General features: G+C 44.3%; 1 protein-coding gene across 5 annotated transcripts in view; it reads left to right on the forward strand.

Annotated features, from left to right (window-relative positions):
* Positions 1-26845, forward strand: part of Rin2 (Ras and Rab interactor 2) — a 171016-nt gene that overhangs the window by 92621 nt on the left and 51550 nt on the right. For 4 of the 5 annotated variants that reach the window (XM_050159577.1, XM_050159579.1, XM_050159578.1 and 1 more), the window contains one exon: positions 18060-18160. In XM_050159577.1, coding sequence (XP_050015534.1) covers positions 18060-18160 — 101 coding nt within the window. Of the gene's footprint in view, positions 1-18059; positions 18161-18398; positions 18558-26845 lie in introns of all 5 variants that reach the window. The other variant, XM_050159581.1, reaches the window with a different exon arrangement.

Genomic DNA, 26845 nt, shown 5'->3' on the forward strand with positions numbered 1-26845 from the left:
GCCTCGTCTACAAGAGCTAGTTCTAGGACAGGCTCCAAAGCCACAGAGAAACTTTGTCTCAAAAAACAAAAACAAAAACAAACAAACAAACAAAAACCATGAATGAGCCTGCTGTGTAGATATACAGCCAGCCACCATGACCTTAGGACCACACAATGGAGGAAAGCTAGAGCCTCTGGTAGCTTGTCAGAACTTTGTATGCATATACCACATTTTATTTACATGTCCTTTTATCTGTGGATTCTGGACTTGCTTCCACCTCTTGGCTGTTGTGCACAGTGATGCTAAGAACCGAAGTCGGAGTCCTACGGCAGCTGACACCTATTTCTGACTATCCACTCTTGGTGTTTTGATAGTTAGATTAAGCTGAGCATTAAAAACAGGTTCCAAAGCTCAGCCTCAACTCCAAGAATCTTTCTCAAGTATGTTTCAGCTTGATTCAGACAAAAGTCATATGTCCACAAAATTTTCTCAGCTGAAGAGAAATACTATAAATCAGAATAAAAAGGGCTTCCCACTGTTCTCCATAGACACAAGGAGAGAGAGACTTGGTGTTTGAGCTTGTCCAGGTTGATCATCCCTGTTACATCAGATGGGCCCTCCTGGGATATCCCAGCCCAGCATCTTGGTTCTAGAATGTCAGTCACACTAGAAAGATCCTGGCATTACCAACTGGGATGGTCATCCTGCACCACTCTGCTGACTGTGACCAGCAGGCCTTGCTTCACTGTCCTGGCTAGTTGATGCTCCAGGACATAAATGACATCGAGGTGTAGAAAAGCATTTTGTCCCCAGCACCTGAGTGTATCCCTCACAGAGATGATCTCATCCTGTGTGAAAAGAACCAATGAAAGTGCGGGGGTGGGGTTACCTCACACTTGGGATCCTCTGGGACTCGCATCAGGACCGGTGTTATGATCATTTCCACAAAAGTAAGTCTCTGCAGCATGGGCTCATAAAACAGACATCTTCTGTTCCCTAGCAAGAGCAAACCCACAACAACAACAACAACAACAAAAATGGTCTTCTACTATGATATTTGTTTCTGCTGTTGTTTTTAAATTGTAGTTAAGCACGTGTGACATGAAATATATAACTTCAGCCCTTTTAAAGAATGTACACTTTTGTGGTGTTAAGTACATCCATGTAATTGTGCAACCATTGCCACCCTTCACCTCTCAAATTCTTTTCATCTTGCAAAACTGAAACTGTTCTCACCACACAGCCCACCATTTCCCCTCACCTTGGTCACCACCATTCTCTCCGCTTCTAAGACTATGACCACTTTAGTTTCTTCCTGTAAGTGGACTCATGATATTTAGCCTTGTCAGACCAGCTTGTTTCACTTAGCATAATATCTTCAGGATCCGTCCAGTGTTGTGGTGTGCATCAGAGTGTCCTTCCGCATTCAGGGTGAGCAAGAATACTCCATCATTGCACTGAACTTACCCATTCATTAGAGAATGCTATGCAGTAGACTTTGGGTCTGGCTAATTTCGATGTATTAGTTTTTTTTTTTTGTTTTGTTTTTTTTTTTTTTTGCAATTGTTTGGGTTTTTTGTTTTGTTTTGTTTTTTGGTGTTTTGTTTTTCAAGGCAGGGTTTCTCTGTAGCTTTGGAGCCTGTCCTGGAACTAGCTCTTGTAGACCACGCTGGCCTCGAACTTACAGAGATCTGCCTGCCTCTGCCTCCCAAGTGCTGGGATTAAAGGTGTGCACCACCACTGCCCAGCTCTTATTTGCAAATTCTTTACCATAAAGTTTTAATTAAAAGAAAAAGAAAAAAATGTTATGCAGTTCTCTTGCCCTGAGTGGGAATAGTAAAACTCTGATTAAGGAAACCCAGTCACTTACAAGGAGCATGAACCAGTGTGTTGTGGTGGGCCTGTGTTAAACTCAACAGGACTGAAGTTGAATCCAAGTGCCTATTTTGAAATGAAAATCCCAGTGTTTGCTGGCTGGGAGAGGTGAACTCCTTAGGAAGTGTGCTATTGATTCGGGAACCTAGCCTGAGATTCTAGAAACTTCCATATTGTTTTCCATATAGCTATACTAAGCTGTATTCCTGCAGGTGATCAATAAGAGCGGGGGTAGTCTTCAGGCCCAGGACAGCTGCCCTTGTTGTTTTCTTTCTAGTGGCCATTCTGATTGGACAATTATGATCCTCATTTCCCTGATGATTAATGATGTTAAACTGTTCTTATGTGCCCGTTGACCATTGGTATATTGTAGTTTAGAGGCATATCTATTTGGGTCCGTTGTTCATTTCTAAAAAAATAATGTTGTTTTTCTAGCTGATGAGTTAATCTGAGTTTCTTATATAGTCTGTCTATTAACCCCTTACCATATTTAAAATTCAAATGCTTTCTCTCCTTGTTTTTTTTTTTTTGCTGTGAAGACTTTTAGTTTGATGTGTAATCCTATTTTGTATTTCTTTTTTTTTTTTTTGCCTTTGTTGTCTATGTTTTTGAGATCTTGTCCAAAAATATGTGTGATGGAGAAGTCCCCTATGCTATCATCTGGTAGTTTTATAGTTTTGGTTCTTAAATTTAAGTCTTTAATCTATTTGAGGTCATTTTTACATACAGTTGGAGCTAGGGATCTAGTTTCACTCTTGACCATGTAGACATCCAATTTTCTCAGCATCATTCAATAAAGAGTTTACCACTCTGAAGGTATGTCCGCATACTAGTCAAAAATTAGCTTTCTGTAACTGTGGGTTTGTTTCTGTTCCCTCTATTTTTTTCCATTGGCCTATGTGACTGTTTTTATGCCGGCGCCATACTGTTCTGATTTCTGTAGCTTTGTAGAATACTCTGAAGTTGGTTTGTCTGGTGATTTTAGCTTTGTTCTTCTTGCTCAAAATTGCTTTGGTTATTCAGTGCATTCAGTGTTTTCAAATAAATTTTAGGATTGGTTTTTCTCAATTATTATGAAGGATCCCATTGGAATTTTAATGCAGTTTGCCTTGAATTGGTGGATTCCTTTGGGTGGTATGGATATTTTAACAATATAAATTTTGCAATTGACTAACATTGGTTAGCTTTTCACTTATTTGTATTTTTTTCCTTCCATCATTGTTATATGGTTTTCCCTGTAAATAACTCTTTTACTCTTGGGTGTACATCCAAAAGAAATGACATCAGTATGTCCAAGAGATGAGTGTTCTCTCATGTTTGCTGCACCACTATCCATAGCCAATAGGCTTGTGAACCAAACTACGCTAAGTGGCAATGGGAAGATGGGTAAAGAAAAACTGGTATAGTGAGCCCTCCTATCTGTGCATTTCACATATATGATTTTGATCAAACATAATTGAGAAATATCAAGGGGAATGATTATATCTGTGCTGAGCCTATATCAACTTTGTCAACCTTCTTGCCGTTATTTCTGAAATGATACAGTATAAGAAAAGTTACCCAGTGCTTACACTGTGTGGGGAATTATAAGTGATCCAGGGATGACTTAAGATGCAAAGAAGGACTGCGAAGGTATTGTGAAAATGCTACCATTTTATGAAAACAAATATGAGCATCTGAGAATTCAGTACCTGCGGAGTCCTGGCACCTATGTTGTCTAGGGGGTAGGCACAGAAAGCTCAAGTAGAGGAACGGGAAGTGAGGCCAGGAGAGGGAGCCTACTCCTGACTCCCCCGGCTGAGAGCTTTCTTAGGCTATTGATTCTGCAGTGTTTCAGGGTTGTTCTGTGCAGAGACCAAATGCGCTTGCCGCAGAAAATTGGCACTGCAGGAGCACAGCAGCTGTGGGGCCTGTGCAGCGCTGGTAGCACCTGCTACGACAGTCCTGTCTGAAGCAGCCCCGGGGCCTCAGCAGCTTCCAGGAGAGGAACGAGGCCTTTGTGTGGCACCAAGTTTCGCATCTCAGTGATTCATCCCTGAATCTCAATGATTGCCTGCCTGAAAATGAGAATTCCCGTGCTGCACATCTGCTTACAGTGCAAATTCCCCTTTCAGCGTCTCCCCACCTCGCCCCTTCTCTAGCCTCAGAGTATGTGCTCAGAAGACATGACCATCTTGGGCTTGCGGAAAACATCTCCGTGTTGCAAAATCCTCATCCTGCTGTTGCAAGTTGCAGATTCATGCCTACACTCTAGTTCTTCCCTTTTGAACATTTGGTCTAGTCTTTTTTTATTATGATTATTATTAAAACCTGAACTACAGATACTGCGGCACTTGGTGTCCCCAGGGGCAGTGTCTACGTTCGCATTCCACCATGCTGTTCTGGTGGTCGATCCTGGGAAATGATCATCCCCAGAGAGCCTACACCCAGTAGGTCTGGTGGACCTGGCACACTGTGTTCCCTGCCTGGACACATACTGCTCATGGGTTCCCTGTGCGTCTGCAAGGTCCGTGGCAGTTTTGTCACCATGTTGAACAGGTTGGCATTATGGATGCTCCCAGTGTCATTGAAGGAGTGACTTCTTTATTGAGTTACCCCAGATCACATCCCGTGTTGCTCGGGCTGGGTTAAAAACCTCTGGGGAAATGATACTTTGCTCACAGATAATGATGCTTAGTGAGTTTGAAATTATAGGGATTCGGCATGGGTTGGGTAGAACCAATGAGGCACGAGGAAAATTACAGAGTTTGCTTGTATTTTTTTAATTAGGGGAAAAAGTATGTTCTGCATAACTAATGCTTGGAATCAAGAATGTGACTGCATATTAAAGTCAATCCTGGTATGTAATTGAGGTTCATTTGGGAAGGAAGGAAGGAAGGAAGGAAGGAAGGGAGGGAGGGAGGGAGGGAGGGAGGAAGGAAGGAAGGAAGGAAGGAAGGAAGATAGAATAAAAAGGAAGAAGGAAGGGAGGGAAGACAGCCTAAAGCTAGGTGTGATCTCAGCACTAGGACTCTGGGATACAGGCATCCCAAATTCCAGCACGGCCTGGACTGCATAGCAAGTCCGGGTGAGCCTGGGTCGTATAATGAGACTGTTTAGGAGAGATGGTGAGAACCACAGTGACTAACAACTAACTCCCTGGTTCCAGGGAAGGGAGGACGATGAATCACTAGCTCCGCCATAGCCACACAGAACATCCTAGACTGTTTATCAAGTCCTGCACCAGGACAGCAACCTGGTGTTTCCATTTGCATAAAGCAGAATTAAGACCCTGTCACCAAAGTATTAAATAGAAGAGACCAGGGGCTCTGAGAACAAGACAGCCAGTTAATCCCTCGTGTTCACTCTGTGTTCCACCCACTGAATTACTCTTTTGCAAATGAAGGTATCTGTTTATTCTTTGAGTAAAAAAACAAATGTGAATCAATTTAGAAATGTTTGCGAAAGTCTGAATAAAGAAAAAGGCCATCACCTGTATTGTGTTGTGCCTACAGATGCTCCAATGGAAATGAGCCCGGAGAGCAGTGAGTGTCCAGGTTTTTGTGCTGTTAGTTTATAATTCTATTACATCATCCCATGCATAAATGCATACAGATATATTATACAAGTGGGCCCAGAGGACACATACTGTTTTGCAGTATCTTTGTCTTAGTAACACAAGCCCGTTGCACCGTTTGTTGGCTGTGTAGTATTCCACCATGTTGCTGTGCCACCCTGTTGACACTGACCCAGCTCCACAGTTACTAGACATCTAGTGCTTTCTCCATCGTACAGTGTTACCAACGGTGCTGCTGAAACCATCCTTTCATGTGTCTTTCTTTGGGTGGATTCCTTGAAGTCCGATAGGTTTCGTATTCAAAATGATGATCTATGTATTCAGATCGCCTACCAGAAAGAGTGAGTCAGTCATTCCTTTCCCTCTGGTGCTTGGAGAAAGCCCACTGAAGACAGCTGCTCAGTAGGAAGTTTAAAAAAAAAAAAAAGAGGAAGTAAGTGTGACGCCACCAAACTCAGGGAAGGCCCAGTGGGGCAGCTGGGGACGCCGGATTTGAGTTGGAAAAAGCATCAGAAGCCTGTTCTACTCCTTAGTATTGAGGAAGTCTCTAGAGTTTAAACAACCCCTGAAATCACTCCCCAAGACCACGACTGCACAACTGATAAACCTCAAAAGTGATAACTCCAAACTTTAGGGCTAATTTTGGCAAAGTGGAAAAAAAAAAAGCAATGCTATGGTTAGATTGTGTCGCCATGGAGATGTCATCCCATTGCAATAACGCTGAAGTGGAACCTTACCCTTACCGAAGTACTTGGGTCACTGGGCGCTGTCCTGGAGTATGTGTCCAGGCTGTTAGCATGGAAGTGGCTTGGTTATCTGAAGGGTGAGCTCTGGTGAAAGATCGGTGCGACCGCCTTCCTCTCTCATACACACATGCATGCCCTGTCTTTCCACCTTCTTCCGCGGAGAACGCCTCTGCTCAGTGCAGCTCCTAGACTTCCTGCGCTCCAGAACTGCAAGAAATAAATCTCTGTTCTTTTTTTTTTTAAAGATTTATTTATTTGTTATGTATACAACATTCCTTCCATGTATGCTTGCCAGAAGAGGGCACCAGATATCATTATAGATGGCTGTGAGCCACCATGTGGTTGCTGGGAATTGAACTCAGGACCTCTGGAAGAGCAGTCAGTGCTCTTAACCTCTGAGCCATCTCTCCAGCCCTAAATCTCTGTTCTTTATAAATTACCCAACTGTGGGTATTTTGTTATAACAGCATAAAACAGTATGTTGCAGATTGTTGTAATTCGTTAATGAGAAAATCAACACCTTAAAAAAAAAGACATTTAATTTATGTGTACAAGTGTTTTGCCAGCATGAATGTCTGTGCACCATGTGTGTTGATGAAGGTTGTTAGAAGTGGGTGCTAGATTCCTTGGAACTGGAGTTATGGATGGTTGTGAGCCATCATGCAGTTGCTAAACCTAGATCTTCTACAAGAGCAGCAAGTACTCATAACTGCTGAACCATCTCTCCAGTCCCAAAGCAACAGCTTGTAAAGACTATTTCCGGGTAACAGAAATTATAAAATGAGGAGTCAAAGGAAGACCAGTACGGTGCTACATACCTGTAGTCCCAGCACTTGGAGAGACTGAGGCAGGAAGACCTTGAATTAGAAGCCAGCCTGAGCTACATACTGAGACTCCATCTCAAAAAAACAAGAAACAGGGGCCTGGAGAGATGACTTGGTGGATAAGAGCACAGGCTACTCTTCCAGATTCTCCCAGAGGGCCCGCGTTCAATTCCCAGCACCCACATGGCAGTTCACAATTGTCTGTAACTCCAAGATCTGACACCTTTACCCAGACATATATGCAGACAAAACACCAATGCACATAAAATAAAAATAGATTATAAACAAACAAACAAAATAAACACACAACACATAAAAGGTAAACATAATCAGTGCATGGAAAAGGACTCTTTCCTCCCGGTCTTCACCCGTATCCCTCACTGCTTTGCCTACTCTTATTCCTGAACCCTTTTCCTCCCCTCTACTTCTCCCTCCAACTTCCCTCTTTGAAATAATATATCCCAGACTGGCCTCTAACTTGTAATCAAGCACCCTGCCTCAGCCTCCAGAGGCTGGGATTACAGACATGCATCCCTATACTGTTGCTAAGAACAGTATCTTGAACTACCTTTAACATCTTCTGTGAGTAAGCATATGTGTGTGTGTGTGTCCCAACCTTGATATCACCAATATTTAATAATTGTTTGGCCCATAAACAGCACAACTCCATACAGTTCAATCTAATACAGAACTGCTTGAAGACATAAGATAGTAAAAAATTAAAACTGTTGATGTTCTGTTTTCTACTAAACAAATATTGGGTAGTTTGTGGATCTTTCCCAAGTTAGCATATGGTCTTATAGTCTAGACTGTCATCCAAGTAAGAATCAAACAATTTGATACCTGAAATGGCATGAGCTTGACTTGTTAGTGCACAACAATAACTGTCTGTTTATTACATTTTTGATTGATTTTATGTGTATGGATATTTTGCCTGCACGTGTGTCTGCACACCACTTGCATGCCCAGTGCCCACAGAGGCCAGAAGAGGGCATCAGGTTCTCTAGAGCTGGAGTTACAAACAGTCGTGAGCTGTCCTGTGGGTGCTGGGAATCAAACTCATACCCTCTAGAGAAGCTGCCAGTGCTCTTAAACACTGAGGATGCTTCCAGTCCCACCCATCACTGGTAACTTTGAAAGAAAACTTCTTTCCCAGTTTTGTGTTGTTTTCTTAGTTGTAGAAATAGGCTCTGAGGGCTGAACTATGTGTGGATGGGGAACCTCAATGTTAACTGTGAAAGTCCTCAAGGGTTTCATCTGATGAAGGCTGGAAAGCTGGCCTAGCCACAAGGGGTTTTCATTTTCATTTCCTAGGCTTTGTTTCCTTCAGGGTGCCTGTGCACTATGCAAATATCTGCTTGCTCACACTTCCGGTCAGCCACACTAGAAGGCCTGCACAGTTCTTGGTCGTGCCCACAGTAGCAAAGGCACTGGATTGGGAAACAGGGTGGCCATCATTGTCATTCAGAGTCAGTTTTGTAACCCCAGGATGCCAGTCCTGCAAACAGTGTGTCTGTTACAAAGAAGTCACTGGTATTTAATTCATTTGACTGCAGATCTCTTCGTCCTGAGCTTCAGAAGTCAGGACATCTCAGGTCTATTTGCAGGATTTCAGAGTCGCTGGTTCTGAAATCCTATGCATCTTGCACTCCATGGTATGTGCAGTTCCTGGTGGTCTGCGACGTAAGAGTGTGTAGTAACGAGGCCGCTAGTTTGATTCCTGCCTCTTAGCCCCCAAATAATCACACAGAAACTGTATTAAATCACTGCTTGACCCATTAGCTCCAGCTTCTTATTGGCTAACTCTTACATATTAATTTAACCCATTTTTATTAATCTGAGTATCACCATGTGGCTGTGGTTTACCGGCTAAAGTTCTGGCGTCTATCTCCGGCAGGACTACATTGCGTCTCTCTGATTCCTCCTTCTCTCTCCCAGCATTCAGCTTTGTTTTCCCTGCCTATCTCTGTTCCCCTATAGCCTGCTATGAGCCAAAGCAGTTCCTTTATTTATCAATGGTAATCACAGCATACAGAGGGAAATCCCACATCAAGAGTGCTTCTTATAATTGGCAATAACTTAAATTTGATGGAACATATGGTGACTTACTGCTCTTCCCCCATTGTAACCTGGAACCTTATGCCTTTCTATTCTCTTCCAAGATGGATCTCACCCCATATACAACTCAGGCTGGAACCCTGGAACTCACTGTGTATCTAGTCTACTCTAGTCTCAAAGTCAAGATATCCCCACCTCTGTCTCCAGAGTGCTTCTGGCGTTACAGACGTGGGTCACTGCATCTGGCTTATGAACACTTCCTGGAAATATAAAAACACAAAATCAAGCCTCAAACTGAATTGCACAAGCAAATCAGTGCTGTAGAAAAGGCCCAAACACCCAGAATTCCATCCTTCAAAGTCCTTTGTTCTGTGGCATGGCCCCAAATTTAAAAGCACAGCCATGGACAGAAAGGGGGAGCCGTCTGGCACCTGAGGGCCAGGGCTCTATCAGTGGCACTGAGTCTGTGACACCCCAGCCTCCACCATATTGGGAGCCTTGTCGGGCAACATGGAACCAGTTTTGGTCTCTTTGACCTGCTGACACATGTGGCTTACAATTTAGTTAGTGGGAGAGCATGGTTCAAAGCAGATGGTACCACACTAAGAGCTTCTACTTCGTGGGAGTGAGGAAAGGAATGGTCGCAAGCATAATGCTTTGAAAAATTCTTCACCTTAACTTAAAAAAATAATGGTTTCGTTGTGGCTTTAAATGCATAAGTATATATTGTTGTATTTTGTTCATGTTACCCTCCACTATCTTCCCTTTTTTCTCTTCTCCCCCTCCTGCTAGTCCTTTTCCTGGGTCCAGAGAGCCTCCCTTCTGATTGCACGTTCCATATGTATGTGGGGTTTGGGATGGATGGATGGATGGATGGATGGATGGATGGATGGATGGATAGACAGATTACGCAGGAGAGAAGCCAGGTATTGTGTAGTGTTTCTCCCCTCATTGCCCTCTTATTCTCCCCTCCCTTTGGACCTCTTTCTTACTTTCATGTCAAACAAGGACATGTATGTATATATGTGTATATGTGTACAGACATGCATATATATTATTTGTTTTGAAAGCTAAATTCCACATTTTAAAAAACGAGACAGTCATTTTCTGAGTTTTCAGCAGACCCTCTTTAGTAGATATCACAATTTCTCCTACTTCCCCATCCTGTCCAGCTGAGGATAGAGGACTCCAGCTCCGCAGTGTCCTGGTTTACCCCCTGTCTGGAAGGCAAACAAACAAGGAAGTTACCAAGAGGAAGATTCTGGGAGAAGGAAGAGCAGTCAGTTCATTTACGGGGACAGCTCTGGGCTTGGAGAACACAGTGCTAGACAGAAAGGTTTGCCTTCCTGGGGAAGTTGCCATCACTGGAGGACACTTGCCTCAGGCAAGAAGTTACCGCAGGCAAGCCCAGCAGCTGGAATGGTTAAGGTTGTGGGTCCAAGCAGGAAGGCAGAGGGCTTCTTAGACTGTGTTCTTCAGAATCAAGTCCAGAGCTGAAGATTTTCATGGAAGTATCTTACCCAGAAATGCTCCCACAGAACCCCATAGAGGAGTCAGGGTTGAGCTGAGGGAGGAGGAGACTTCACACTGGTCTCCATTACCAAGCAGTCCATTAAGGTTGGCTTTGGCTCTGTCAGAAAGGGGAATGAGGACATGATGTTCCTTCAGAGTGGTTCTGTCGGGGATGAGGGAGCTGGGTGATCTATTGATACTTCATCACTAGCTGGTTGAAGTCTTTCTTGGTCTTTGTGCAACAGACAAAACAGGTTCCAGCAGCAAAATGTCTCCTATAATGAGATATGGGCTGGCTTGGAGGGCAAGGCCTTTTCCTGAGTATTCTCCCGAGGTGTGAGAGGCTTCAGTGGTGTAAGGGCAGGACTTCAACAGAGCTACCAGCATCTGGTCTTCAAAGGGATTCTCAGATCTGAGGAAGATCTAACCTACTGAAGTAATGGACACCTGGTTCATCAATAACTTACGGTACCATCACATATAAGGGACATTGCGTCCTTAATTTTCTGTGGCTTAATTTTGTAGAACAGATGTAGTCACCTCAGGGGAGAGAATGGTGGCTTAAGGTTGTGGGTTTGACAATATTTTTATTTTCTTTGTTAATTTCGGAATGGTTTTGTTTAGTTTCTTAAGACAGAGTCTTGCTGTGTAGCCCAGGCAAAGTCCTGATTTTATGTCACACACAAAATTAAATTCCAGAGGAATGAAAAACAAAGAAATGTATGTAAATAAGCAAACTCATAGATAAGTCTAAGTAGAAAATATATGTACTCCATACTACTTCAAGAAAAGCAACAACCATAATGCAAATTTGAATGGTTTTTATTCTACCTTCTAGCCTGGTAGTATATGTACACCTCATTACTTGGGAGGGTGAGGCAGGACTTAGTAGTCCAAGGTCTTGCCTGGGTGACAGAGTGACAGGGCAACCTAGGCAATTTGGTAAGGCCTTGTCTTGAAGTTCGCTCTTCCTTCCTTTCTTTCTTTCTTTCTTTCTTTCTTTCTTTCTTTCTTTCTTTCTTCCCTCCTTCCTTCCTTTCTTCCTCTTCCTCCTCTTCCTCTTTCCTCTTCTTCCCTTTCTTCTTCCTCCTTTTTCTTCATGTATAAAGGTTGGGTGTGGTGGTACATACCTTTAATACCAACACTTGGGAGCCTGAAGCAGGTGAATATCTATGAGTTAAAGGTCCGCATTCGTATCAAATTCCAGGCCTGGTGGGGCTACGTAGTAAGATCCTGTCTAAGACAGACAGGCAGGCAGTCAAACAGACAGGAAGACAGACAGACAGACTGACTGACTGATAAAGATAGACAGTCAGGGGGGCTGGAGAGATGGCTCAGCGGTTAAGAGCATTGCCTGCTCTTCCAAAGGTCCTGAGTTCAATTCCCAGCAACCACATGGTGGCTCACAACCATCTGTAATGAGGTCTGGTGCCCTCTTCTGGCCTGCAAGCATACACAGAGAAAGAATATTGTATACATAATAAATAATAAATATTTTTAAAAAAAAGATAGGCAGACAGATAATATTAGGGATAAGCTAGAGCTCGGTGCTAGAGTGCTTGGCTACCATGTACATGGCCCTGGGTTCAAGCCCCAGTACTGATTCTATCATCGTTAAAGGTTTGAGAAAAGCATTAATTTAAAATAATCTGAGAACGTACTTGAAATATATGGGACAATGGATTCAACTCACACCTTTGTATAACTTAACAAGAAAAGTAAAGAAACGCCCCAACTGAGCAACAGATACATGAACAAGCAAAGAGAATTACAAATAGATAACAAAAATATACTTGGAACCAACAAACCACAGGAAAAAAAAAAAAAAAGGATCTCATCATTAGATTGCACGAAGTTTGAGAATTAGATATTGGGTATACATATGGTGCACCCCTTTAATCCCAGCCCTCAGGAGGAAGAGGCAGGCAGATCTCTATGAGTCTGAGGACATCCTGATCTAGTCCCAGGCCAGCCTCCATATCTAGGTCCAGGCCAAGTATGAATAAATCATATTAAAATTGGATGTTGGGAGAGGGAAGTGCTTACCTCAGTGCATTTGATAACCAGAGTCAGAAGGGTTTAAGTTAAAATTGGATACGTGGCTGGGGCGATGGTTCAGTGGAGAAAGCACTTGTTCGGCAAGCTTGAGTTACTGGAGTTTAGATCCCGGAACCCATGTTAGAGTCTGGTGCAGTTGCCCACACTTGAAACCACAGTTTGCTTATGGTGAGATGGGAGACAGAGACAAGAGAACCTCCACATGTTTGTGGCCCAGCTAGCCTGGCATACACACTGCATGATAACAGTGAAGACACTGAGGCAGGAGGATTGACACGGGTTCCATACCAGCTTGAGCCACACAGCAAACATTAGACCAACTAGAGTTATAGCATGTCCCTTCTGAAAACAGAGAAAGAAGCAAAAGGAAACTTAAGATGGTGGTATTTCTTCACATCTCGGTGATTCCTGCCAGGTTCCATTTGATAAATCTCACAACATAACATTAGTAAGCTATGATACACATCAGTATGATTCATTCCTCCGGGTGAAAAACACCGAGTAATAACATTCAAGGATGATCCAGCTGGGCATTGTCTCCAGCTTCTATAATCACAGCACTCAGAGGGCTGAGACAGGAGGTTTGCCTCAAGTTTGAGGCCAGTCTGAGCTACATCATTCCAGGTCAGGTTGGGATACAAGTGAAACCTTGTCTCAAGCAAAACAAAAACAAAGAAAAGAGCTGACCATAGTGTCACGTGTTTATAATTCTGGTACCCAGAAGCGGGGGAAGATCAGAAGTTCAAGGCCAACCTTGGCTATATAGTGGGTTTGAGGCCAGCATAGGTTATAGGAGACGTCTCAAAACAATAGCAACAAAAACATCTCTACAAATGAAGGTGGCAGCCCTGGGCTACCTTTATTCCCTGGAGATAGTAGTTCCGGTAGCAAAGGTTGTTTGCAAGTATGAAGGAGGTCCAGCATTTTCAGAGTCTGCTTTGGAAAACCCCAGACGTGGGATGCACCCACCAGACCCACGAAGCAACTCCAGGTCAGCCGAATCAGACAGGGGAGGGAATTGTTTGGGTCATGTGATTTCTCAGGTCCTGCAGTAAGTCTGTTCCCACATGGGTCGATTCCCAGAATGCAGAAGCCCACCAGGCTCCAAGGCCAAGTTGATGAATTGGGGTATAGAAGAAGTTCTGAAGCTAGGAGCCAAGCGCCTGACTTTTCCCACACCCTGGGTTTCCAGCCTTTGCCCTATCAGCTGCACATCCCTTCTCAGACGCTGATAACATTCCTGAGTGATACCAGGCATGTTCAGCCTTGCTCTCCAAGCACTTTCTTGTTTTATTTTTACTTGACCTTCAAGAGAATTATTCTCCTTTTATCTAACCCTAAAAGAAGAAAAGATTTGGGGTTCCTCCCTTTTCCCTCCTCCCTCCTGTGTAAACAGGATCACATACAATGACTTTCCTTCCCATTAGAAAAAAACGGGTGCCGAGTAGATGAGAGACAGAGATGCCCCTGCCCCAGGTCCTTGCTGTTGGTGATCAGGGCTGAGTAATGAATGTGTCTCCCTTAAGTGTCGCTTGGCATTAGCTTTCTATAATCTTGATTGCTAGAAATAAGAGGCAATACACACACATATATATGTAAACATACATACATACATACATACATACATACATACATACGTGTGTGTGTATATATAGGAGGAGGGTGGAGAACACTTAGGCACCAGTGGCAGTATTTGGTCCTCCGGTCATCCTTCTCATAACTTCATCCTCGAGAGTCTTAAGAATAAGACCACCATACTGCAACTTGTGATTGGCTCAAGGTGACCCTGCCCGCAGAGGAAGAGGAGATGAGATTTGAAGGCTGCCCCCCGCCCGAGTCCCCAGATGGTCCAGTTACCACTGCTCTACACTGCCCAGCTGCAGACCTCCTCGGAACCCAATGGCACTAGTTAATGCGGATGAGGTTCTGCCTGCTGGGAAACTGCAGGATGATTACAGAGAGTGGTGCACACTCCTGCCCAGGACCTGAGTGCACGGCTGGGATCTCAAAGGTCTGGGGGGGAAACTGAGCCCTCATCAGTTATTTTCTCACTCTGGGCGGGGATGTCATGCACATGCAATATCACCCAGGTGAATACCCCACGGGGACCAGGTTTCTGAGTCCTAGAATGAGGGAGAGGACCAAGGACACAAGCCCTGGCCTGCCTTCCTCTCTCCTCCTGTGATTACCATGACCCCACCCCCTCTGGCCTCCTGGCCCAAGTACCCAGCCATGCCAGCAACAATTTTCCCCCAGTTCGTTTAATTTATACTTTTTTGCATGCTGAGGGGGCAAACCCAGGGTCTCAGATGTGACTAGGCAAGTGTCACAGTCCCAGCCATTCTCCCGGCTTCTGAATAGATATGCATCACCACTTTGTACTGAGCCTTGTGACATAGTCCTGCAGGGGAAAGAAAATGAAGATGCTAAGCCGGGCAGTGGCACATTCCTTTAATCCGGGCACTTGGGAGGCAGAGGCGAGCCATTCTCCGAGTTCAAGGCCAGCCTGGTCTACAGAGTGAGTTCCAAGATAGCCAGGGCTATGCTGAGAAACTCTGTCTCAAAAATTTGGGTTTGGGAGTAAGAATCATTGTCTTGCCAACAGCCTGTTGTCCCACTTGACCCTCTGACTACACCAGATAACAGACACTGCTGCCCTCTTCCCTAGAGTCTGCAGAATTCCTGTGTGACCAGAGTGGTAAGAAGCCACACTCAAGGACCAGATTTGCAGATGCTTCAACATCCAGTTCTCTCTAGACCATAGCCTCAGCATCCAGGCCTCTCTAGACCATAGCCTCAGCATCCAGGCCTCTCTGGACCATAGCCTCAGCATCCAGGCCTCTCTGGACCATAGCCTCAGCATCCAGGCCTCTCTAGACCATAGCCTCAGCATCCAGGCCTCTCTGGACCATAGCCTCTCTGAACCACAGCCTCAGCATCCAGTCCTCTCTGGATCATAGCCTCAGCGTGGTGGAGCTTCAGCAAAGACATTCAGACTCCTAGATTGGCACTCGGGTTTGGGGTTGTGTAAGTTGTAGAAACTTTAGTTAATAGCATCGGGTTTATGCAAGAGCTCTTGGTAGTTTTAACGTGGGTCCCTGAAATTGGTTAATGGGTTATCTCTGTCCTCAAAGGATGAATTTAGGAAGAACCAAATGTAAGATATTAGAATGAAAGCTTTTAAGAATTAAAAATAAGTGCAAATTTATCAAAGAACAATGTGAATATCTCCCAATGCCCAATCCATAGGATACTTCAGGGAGGAAGGAACAGCTCTCAGTGATACATTTGCTGGTGGGGGAGCCTGATGGGTGAAAAAATTTAAAAAGCTAAATTACTTGGCATAGTAGCACATGCCTATAATCCCAGGGCTCAGGAGGCTGAGGCAGGAGAATTGCCTTGAGTTCCAGGCCATCCTGAACTACATAGCAAAGTCCTTTCTCAAAGTACCAAAACAAAAACTTCAGTAAGAAAGAGGAGCTGAAGCAGGAGGATCTCAAGGCCAAACTGCTGTAAGTAGTGAGTTCACGGCCAGCCTGGGATACTGGCAGAGCCTGGCTCTCTCAGTGACCTGTCAGTCAATCCATCAATGCTGGAGATGTAGCTCTGGTAGAATATTTACATAGAGTGTGTGTGAGATTGATCCCTAGAACCACACAAAATTTTAATTTGTAAGTATTGCGTTATTTAATTTTTTGCTTCTTTTTGAACCAGTGTCTCATTATGTAGCTCAGACTTGTTTCAAATTCTTTATATTCTGTAGCCGGCTTTCTCAGACTACCAGTTCCCAAATGGCGACACAGAGATTTATTATCAATTATGAATGCTCAGCCTTATTGTATGCCTGTCCCACTAGCTCTTATAACTTAGTTCAACCTGTTTCTCTTCGTCTACATTTTGCCTTGGGTGTTTTTTTTTTGTTTGTTTGTTTTTTTTTTTTTTACCCTTCTTTCATTCTGTATGTTCTACTCCATATCTTGCTGACTGATGGCTGCCTGGCTGTCTGGCCCAGAGCATCTCCCTTTCTTTCTCCCTCTCCTCTCAAGCCTAGGTTCCTCCTCCTACTTCTTCTCTCTGCCCATCAGCCCCACCTATCCTGCTACTGCCTAGGTATTGACTATTCAGCTTTTTGTTAAACTGATCAAGTGTCTTAGGCAGGCAAAGCAACACATCTTTACGTTGTTAAACAAATGCAGCATAAACAAATGTAACACACATTTACATAACTAAAATAATATTCCACAACATAAATGTAACACATCTTTACGTAGTTAAATATTCTACAATACCCCTTTCAGCCTCCTGAGTATACAGGGATTATAGTTGTGTGCCACCGTGCCTTGTAATATTTTTTATTGTTTGTTTGCTTGCTTGCTTGTTTCCGAAACAAGGTCTCCCTGTGTAGCCCTGACTTATCTAGAACTCATTATGTAGACCAGAATGACTTTCAACTCACAGAGATCCACCTGCCTCTGCCTCCTGAGTGCTGGGTCTGAAAGGGGTATGCTACCACAACTGGCTATTTGGGTTTCTTGGGAAAGGGACACATGTAGCTTGGGCTGACCTCAAACTCACCATTTAGCTAAGGCTGGCCTTGAACTTTTCTGTTGAACCTCCTGCTTCTGTCTCTTAAGTGCTCGGCTGGCAGGCATGCACCATTAGCCTAGCTAGTGCATCGTTAAAATGGGTTTGTTTACATGACCCAAATCTTGTTTGTCTCATACAGGATCTCATGTATCCCAGCTGGCTTTGAATCTGCTCTAGATCTGAGGATGAGTTTCCCTCCTGATCTTTCAGCCCCCTCCTTCCTGAGTCCTGAGATGCCTGTGCCACCACTGTGCCTAGTGTGTGCAGTGCCGGGAATCAAACCCAGGGCCTTGTGTATACAAGGCATGCGCTTTGCTACTGAGATATCTCCTGGCCCTTTTGGACACTTCTGTGACAGGATCTCACTCTGTGGCCCTGGCTTATTTGGAACTCACTATGTAGTCTGGGCTGGCCTCAAACCAACAACAATCCTCCTGCCTCCGCCTTCTGAATGTTGGAATTTCATGGGACCACTACTCCAAGGTTTTGTTTGCAAACCTTTAATGCAGAGAATCCCTTGAAATATTTCTTTTGACAAAAATGAATTTGGAAGCCTGGTTCGTGTAGCATTTATTTATCTTCTGTATTTATGTTGAGCAACAAAATTAGGCATCAGAATCTTTTCCTTATTACAATACTGAAACCCAAGCTCTTTCCCAATACCAAAACCCAAGTTCTTCCTCTTTTTTAAGGGGGGTTGGTCCCTCCCCCTTTATTTCCTCTGTTTAGAGGAAATTCACAGAGCCAAGATTTAAAACCGGGGTGGGGGGGTTCATTTGTTGAGGGCAGGAGCTCCATGGCTTTAGGAACACTGCCTGCCTCTTTACTTCCTGACGTCATGCTATTTTTGTCTTTGAATAGCTTATCGACACGATCGCCTCCGAGATCGGAGAACTGAAACGGGAGATGGTACAGACAGATATCAGCCTGGGAAAAGGCCTGGAACCTTCCGAAATCCACAGGTGATGAAAGTCGACGTTAGGTGCTGGGTGCGGATTGGGGGACCGGGAAGCTGGTAAATGAAGAGGGCTGGCATCCCATCGCTCCTTCAACGTTTGGGAACTGGAAGTGTGGTGACAATACTAAGTGACATTCTCTGTAGGAGGTGGGAGTGGCTTAGAAGCTCCTTGTCTGCTTGTTTATTTTAATTGCTTTGAAGGCACTTGAACTTTATACCTTCTCGATTCCTCCTGGCACCAGAACCGGGAAACCTAGAATTGTCGGTGCCATGTCACAATGATGGACAGAGTAACACAGCGGATCCTCCGTGCACGAAGTAGGACTCAGTATAGCCCTGTCAGTCTCCAGGAGGTTTAAAGGGGAGCAGCTAAAGAGGATGGACCCATTTTGCGTTCTCAGGTCAGAAAATCCCCAGAACTACATAGCTATTTAACCTGGAAAACCATCCAGGGCAGGGGTTTGGAAGTGAATGAGACTATGCTTGAAATGCATGAAATGGGAGGCAAGAGCGTGTGCCAGTTTGGCACGCTGCATACTTTTTGAACATGTGGGAGGGGCTGGTTTTGATCCGGAAAATGGGGGTGTCGGGATCAAAGGTGGGGTAGCAGGTTGAAGGTCAAGTCTTTTAGCTCTTTGATATAGCCTTTGTTGTTGGCATAGAAAAGCAGAATGTCGTTGCCCCAAAATGACACAGCAATCGGTGCTTAGGAAACAGACTCATGGTCAGGTTTCCCCCGCTTTTCCCCCGGTTGAGACTGCCTGGAATAGAACGAAGTTTAAGATTTGTGGTGTGGGTTCTGCTTACAAGTCACAGGCCAGGCAGGCGAACCAGGTGACTTTGGTTGCCCAGGCAAGTTTCAAACCAGCCTGACTTGTTTTCTGCCTAAGACTGAGGGAGAGAAAACGGCATCCTAAGAGAGGCAGGTACTGGGTTAAGGAGAAGGTGGTCCTGCAGGGGCCATGCTTCTCCGGAGGAGCTGCATTCGCCTTTGCGGGGCACGTTCTAGGTGTCCTCCACTTCCCGCCCTTCTCTACGGGGCTAGGCTTGGTGTTCCTCCATGCTTCTTGGCTTCGGAGCTCTCTTTATACCCCAGTGTGAAAATTACTTAAGCTGTTCTCACCCAGGAACTTGACACACACACACAGTGCACTGTAGTTTTCAGTTACAGATTTTTTTTTTTCTGTCTCAGATCCAGAGTCATTCAAAGGCTCTTCTTGGGACTTTAGCCCCGGGTTGCCCTTTGCACTGTTATACTTAAGCAGAATTGGAGTCCAGGCTGATAAGGACGAGGATTTTAGTGACGTCGGTTTCTTCCACGTCCAGGAAATGCAATGCTGGGAGACAGACCCCAAGCTCTGCAGGTGACAGACACAGAGTGAAGGGAACACTTCCCCTGAGTGTCAGTCACAGAGGCTGTTGACGTCTGGGGAGTGGTGGGTTGTAAGCCATCAAGATCTTGTTCCTTGACCTCAGCAGATAACAGGGTGAGAGAGCGGACGTGCATTTAATCACTAGCATTGCCTGTGTTTATCCACAGTGCTCGCTAAGAATGTCTTACTCTAGTGGTCTACACTCCCAGCCCTGATAGCTCTTTTCCTCTTTTCCTTTCTAAATTTAAGAATGACCAAAAGTGCTGGGCAGGGTCCGTTGTGGTAATGCATACCTTTAGTCCTAGCAGAAGCAGAAGCAGGCAGATCTCTGTGAGTTCGAGGTCAATCTGGTCTACATAGCAAGTTTCAAGACAGCTAGAGCTACATAATAGATAGGCCCTGCCTTAATCAGAGAAACAAACAAAAACAAAAAGAATGACCAAAATTACCAGAATATTTTAGTTCACACTCATATCCTTGGGTACTTTGTTCATTGACACTGAATTTGCTCATTTTTAGGGTTACGTTGCTTGCCTTTTGAAGCATTATTTGATGTTATCTAGCCATAGTGGCAAGCATTTGTAATCCTCAGATTGGGAGGGGGAGGAGGGTGAAGCAAGGAAGATCAGGAGTTTGAGGCCAGGTTGGGTTTCGAGAGGATTATTGATTATTTAAGAGAAGAAGCAAGGTAAATTGTCCTTAACAGTGTATATAGGCTGTGCTTATCAGGAGTTTGTAGCTGCCAGCCCATGACTTCATAATGACTCTAAAAGGCAGCGGTCCATTGTGACTCTTGTTCTGCTGACGTGGAAACTGATGATGTGGCTAAAGCATCAAACCAATGATGCTCAGGCAGAAAGGTTTTTAGAAGCAGTGACTGCTTTTAATTTTTTTCATTTTCCCCAATGGAGGTATCAGGAGAGTTGGGCGATGAGAAGGTAGAAAAGGAGACTTTGAATTGTTTCCAGAATTAAGGCAGAACGTAGCCATGAGCACAAGGCCAGAACTCAACCTGGAGTTGTCTTAACTGCTATAGAGGGAAGTGGTCGAGCTCACATACCTGTGATCCTGAGAGTTTAGAGGCCGAGGCAGGAGGACCCAAAGTTCATATTCAACTTTGAACAGGAGGGAGAGAGGGAAGACAAAGAAAACAAAAGAGGGATGGGGAGAGAAAGGGAGGGAGGGAGAGGAGGAGGAGAGAGATAGCTAACAGCCCCACCCCTCCTTGGAGATTACTACTCTACTTCCTAAGGCTGCCCAGACACACCCTGTCACCTTCCTCTGACATCCTTCTCAACAAGCTTGAGTCTGCTGGGGCCTCTCAGATCCCAGCCATAGCCATTGCAAAATGCCTGAACTTCTGTTAATGGAAGCTGCAGTTAAATACCAAGCTAGAGCCGGGCGGTGGTGGCACGCGCCTTTAATCCTAGCACTCGGGAGGATCTCTGTGAGTTCGAGGCCAGCCTGGTCTACAAGAGCTAGTTCCAGGACAGGAACCAAAAAAAAAAAGATACGGAGAAACCCTGTCTTGAAAATCCAATAAGTAAATAAATAATAAATACCAAGCTAGTTCCCTAGGCAGGGAACCTTTACTTACTAGCTCGTTTGGTTACTCCTGGGTTAATTCTGAACCGCTCTTGCAGTCTTACTGTTTTCTTCTGTCCTGTACTCCTTTTCAGAATAACATTTTAAATGTATTAAAGTCAATAAGATGTTGTAGGGAAAAAACAACTGTGTTGTAGAACAAGAGCAAAATGTTTAAAATGTAGGGTTTCATTGCATAGACATTTCTTTACTCATGCAAATGGGACCAGCAAGTGTTGTCATTGGAACAGAGGAGAGCTCTGTACCCTGTGCTGTTGCAGATAAACACCTCTGGGTTCTGTCGGCAGCAAAGGAGGCACAGGCACTGGAAAGGCTCTTGTGCCGCTGTTACCGCCATTCCAGATGGAAGGAGGTCCATGTTCTCACCAGCCCACCCCAACCCCATATGTGTGTGTGTGAGAAAAAGAGCAAAAACAAATATAAAAACTATGTGTATGTGTGTGTGTGAGAGAGAGAGAGAGAAAGAGAGAGAGAGAGAGAGAGAGAGAGAGAGAGAGAGAGAGAGAGATGGTGTGCTGGCACACCTGTAGACCGTGTGTGTGTGAGCAGGTGCTGGCACACTTATATAGGCCAAAAGTCAACTCTGGGTGTCTTCGCCTATTGCTTGGCACCTTTTTTTTTTTAATTTGAGACAGGCCTCCTGCTGAAGCTGGAGTACATTGTATTAGGTATTAAAGATAATCCAGAGATAATTTTGTTTGTTTGTTTGAACCAGTCTTCCTAGGCAGCTCTAAAGTGACCTCCAAACCCGTGATCCTCCTGGCTCAGACTCTCAAATGTTTATATGTATATACTACTATGCCTCGCTTATAGGAGGATATGTGTAGGTTATTAGCAAATACGATTCCATTTTATAAAAGAAAACTCAGCATCCACAAATTTGGGTATTGTCAGGGTCCTTGAACTAGTACTGAGGGATTTGTGTATCTATTTGCCTACTTAATCGTCGTCTACCTCCAGACACTAGAAGAGCCAGCTTCCATGAGAGCATGGGTTTTGCTCCTTCTACTAGATTTCGGGACCAAGAGTGGTGGCTGGCATACGGCATATAATCCTTAACTGTGGAGGAATAGGTGGCCAACAGCCTGAAACAGCCCTGTGATGATTCTAAGTGTTTGTAAGATGGCCAGTCACAAGCATAAGATGCACCCCCTGTACTAGTGAACAAGAAAGGGGAGCTATGCTGAGCCAGCATGAACACCTGTAGTCCTAGCACTAGGGAGGCTGAGGCAGGAGGATTGCACATCCCAGGTCAGTTTGGGCTATATAGTGAGTTCAAGGTCAACTTAGATAACTTAGTGAGAGCTTGTCGGAAGGAAGGAAGGAAGGAAGGAAGGAAGGAAGGAAGGAAGGAAGGAAGGAAGGAAGGGGAAGGGAAGGGAAAGGAAAGGAAAGAGAGAAAGAGAGAGAGAGAGAGAGAGAGAGAGAGAGAGAGAGAGAGAGAGAGAGAGAGAGAGAGAGAGAAAAGAAAGAAGGGAACGAGGGAGGGAGGTAAGAGGGGATAAAACTGAAAATGTGTGGTAGCTGGCTGGTGGTGGTGCAAACCTTTAATCCCAGCACTCAAGAGGCAGAGGCAGGAGGATCTCTGTGAGTTCAAGACCAGCCTGGTCTATAGAGTGAGTTTTAGGACAGGCTCCAAAGCTACAGAGATACCCTGACTCAAAAAAGCCAAGAGAAAGAGAGAAGAAAATGTGTGGTCAACCTTAAACTTCCTCCCTGGCTACAAAAAAGGGGCTGAGTCCCTTCCCTTCTGTCTCCATCTGTGTTTCTTCCACGAGTCCTGAGGTCTGGGCTGTTGGGATTCTTTGCTTGTAGATTAAGAGCAGATTAAATCTACTTCCATAGTCTATCAAAAAGAAGATGGCAGGATTATTCCTGATGGTCAGTCCTCTCTGCGTGCTGTTCCCAGTTTCTTCTCTCTCTGTCCTTCCAAAGGCTGGGGAGTATGGGAACCTAACAAGCTTTTGCACTACATCCCTCTGAGTGAAAGGTGTCTGTGTTGGGCCATATCCTCTGGGACTGGAGTGGGTGCACGCTACACTTTCACCTTCCCCAGACCCATCATTTTGAGCTGACAGTCTACATATTCCTCTGTCCTCAGGCAGAGAAGAGGGATCCAAAATACAGCTTTGAGCTCAGACTGTGTTTTCAGGACTCCTAAGGATCCTGGTTAGACACAGTCAGTGAGGGACATTGCTCCAGCTGCCACCTTGCTGGTGCCCCTGGGTAATGTCTGTTGTCCTGTAGCTCCTCTCTTCTCACCCTGCCCCAGGATCAGCCAGGAGTTTAAAACTTCCTTGGCCAGCTCTAGTTTGTACTCTTAGAATATAGCAGTTGCCTCTGCCATTGACCTGGCCTGAAAGACTGGGCTTCACAGTAGCAATGAAAGGGCAGTGACATCAAAACCCCTGCTCTTGTCCCTTGAAGATCCAGAATGCAAGAGAGAACAGTGACTTCAAGCACAGTGGTTCTTAACCTTCCTAGTGCTGTGACCTTTTAATGTAGTTTCTCATATCATAGTGACCCCCCAACCATGAAGTTATTTTAGCTGCTACTTCATAACTGTAATTTTGCTATTGTTATGAATTGTAATTAAAATATCTGTGTTTTTCATTGGTCTTTGAGGGTCACGACCCACAAATTGAGAACCACAAATCTAGGGAGAAAGGAATTCCATTAGAACACATCTCTAATGAGACAGCTATGATCATGTCTACTGCTCTGTGCCCTTCTCAGAGAACTCTGCCCTGCCTGGTACCACTTTTAAAGCAATCCACCAATTATGTTTAACACAATTCAGCAAAAATGAGCCCATAAGTATATAGTTAAGGAGAGTTTTCACAGTGAGACCCCACAGCCGGCACCCAGATCTGAAAACAGCTTCTCAGCGTACCCTAGGGGTTCCCTAGTCACTTCTGCTTCATACCGAGCCAGTGTCCTGACTGGCAATGAGCTAGGTAGTTCTGATTGAAGCGTTTATTGTTGTTTGCCTTTGTTTTGATGCTGGGAATTGAGCCCAGTTTGTAGCACATGTATTCTACCTACCCTATCTTTGCCCATTCCCAACTTTATATAACTGAAATCACAACAGCATTCACTTCTAAAAGTCTGACTTGTTTTATTCAACTTGAAAAAAATAATTCCATCTATAAACATACCAAAACATTAAATCCATTCTACTGTTGATAGATATTTGACTTGGTTCCCATTAAAGGTTGGATTTTGTTGTTGTTTTGCAATTTTTTTTTTTTTTTTGAGACAGGGTCTCATGTTGCCCAGGCTGGTCTCCAACTCACCATGTAACTGAACATGATTTGAACTCTTTTTTCTTAGGGGGGTGGGGTGGTCATCTCACTAAGTATTCCTGGCTGGCCTGGAACTTGCTATGCACTACGCAGACCAGGCTGTAGTTCTGCTCTTAAGATTACTGCATCGAGTACAACTTCCCATATTTAAAAATCTTATGTCCTCAACTTTAGTAACTTCAAATACGGGATTCAAAGGCGCCTCAGTTTATTCCTTCCCGATCTTTTCTTCAGAAGACAGATACAAAGAGACTCTGAATTCTCTGTTAATCTTCTGAAGACTGGAGAATGCATTCAAGGCCTCCCTGGAGAGCCAGGTCAAGCCTCTGGATGCAAAGCCATTGAGTATTTCGACTTCCTCCACCATCTGTACCATGTGCAGTGTTAGCGGTGTCCTCTCATACCACAGTTGGAAACCTGTCTAGACCATAGGTCACTGTTGCTCCAGGCTTGGGCACAAGCAGTGCGTCCATGAAAAACTTGAGCCAAACTCATCTTTACAAAAAGGATTGGAGCCAGGTGGTGGTGGCGGCGGCGCACGCCTTTAATCCTAGAACTCAGGAGGCAGAGGCAGGAGGATCTCTGTGAGTTAGAGGCCAGCCAGGTCTACAGGGTGAGTTCCAGGACAGGCTTAAAGCTACAGAGAAACCCTGTCTCAAAAAACAAACAAACAAAGGGTTGGTTTGGGAACTGGAAAGTATAGCTTTATGGTAGAACCCTAGACTGGCATTTGCAAAGCTCTGGGTTCCATTACCAACATAGCAAAAAGGAGGAGAAAGGCAAGTGGTTTTTTTCTTTTATTATGACTTCTGCTCTGGTGTCTGCAGAAACAGGAGACTGGAAAGAGCCATGTACTGCATACAGAACACTATGCTTTCCATGTAGTATCTTTGTCTCTTTGCAAGAAGTGTTTGATGTTCACAGGTTGATAGTTCCTTCTTAGACCTTGTCTGTTTGAAGAAGTAAACACATGTTCTTCCCCTGTCATGGGCATTCACCTTCTTTCTTAAGGAAACCAGAAAGAGGAGCTTGGTAAATTGGGTCAAGGTGAAAGATAACGGAAAATGAACCATGTGGAGCTAGGATAGAAGGAGAGCTCACTCCTGGGGACACATGCTCTGTTCAATATAACAAGTCTTTTGGAATTGAAAGTTTGGCAGTGACATTTTCTGTCCTGCCTGTAATGGGCATAAATATGCCAATCCGATCCATTCCTCTCCAGCCATTCCCTGAGATGGCCTCTTATTTCAAGCCACTGAGAGTGTTTGTCCAACCCTCTTGCTCATACTGTTGGCGGCATGACGATTAAGTTCAGCCTAAGGGTAGTATTTACTGAGTGGGTACAAGTTGTTGAGGTTCCCCTAGTGGCGCCTAAAGATTTATGTGACCTAGAAAGGAGAGAATTGTAAAGGAATGAGTGTCATATAAAGTAGGAAGGGAGGGCCTGCTTGTTCATCCCAGCCGCCCAGCTAGCTTACACCCCAAAATAACCACACAGAAACTGTATTAATTTAAACACTGCCTGGCCCATTAGCTCTAACTTCTTATTGGCTAACTCTTACATCTTGATTTAGCCCGTTTCTATTAATCTATGTATCGCCACATGGCTGTGGCTTATCAGTAAGATTCTAACTAGCGTCCGACTGAGAAAGAGGATCCATTGCTTCTCCTGACTCTGCTTTCTTCCTCCCAGAATTCAGTTCTCTCTTCTCCGCTTACCTAAGTTCTGCCCTATCAACTAGGCCAAGGCAGTTTCTTTATTCATTAATCAATGAAAGCAATACACAAACAGAAGGACCTCCTACACCAATATAATGGGATGGATACCAATGAATACAGGGATATGCCAAATTCCAAATGAGGAGAGGAGGGGAATTCCAGGTCATTGGTGGTTTTAGAAAGAGTAACACCTGAGATCACTTTAATAAAGAATTAAACAGGTAAGAACAGCTTGTGATTTCAGGTGCCCCAAAGAGCCGTTGGGTCTGTCTCAGTTCTTGGTAGGTAGGAAAGTTTTTTCAAAGAGCATTTAACTTTTATTGTTGACTAACATTTGGTATGTATATTGTGAAGAAAAAAACACATATCAGAAAATAAAACTAATTTGATGGACTTGGGAATAGTGGTGCATAAGTTTTTCCTATCACTAGGGATGCTGGGACCAGAGGATGGGGCAAGACCTATCTAAAAAACAAAACAAACAAACAAAAAACGAACACCGGATGTGGTACTTCACACCTATAATCTTATATGGAGGCAGGAGGATCATGAAGTCAAAGTTATCCTTAGCTATACAGTAAGCTGGTAGTCAGTCTGGGATACAGAAGACCCTGTCTCAAAAAGAAGAAAGAAAGAAAGAAAGAAAGAAAGAAAGAAAGAAAGAAAGAAAGAAAGAAAGAAAGAAAG

This window comes from Alexandromys fortis, unplaced genomic scaffold (genome assembly GCF_014885135.2).
Source record: "Alexandromys fortis isolate MF-2015 unplaced genomic scaffold, M_Fortis_MF-2015_v1.1 scaffold_115, whole genome shotgun sequence".
NCBI classification, from domain to species: domain Eukaryota; kingdom Metazoa; phylum Chordata; class Mammalia; order Rodentia; family Cricetidae; genus Alexandromys; species Alexandromys fortis.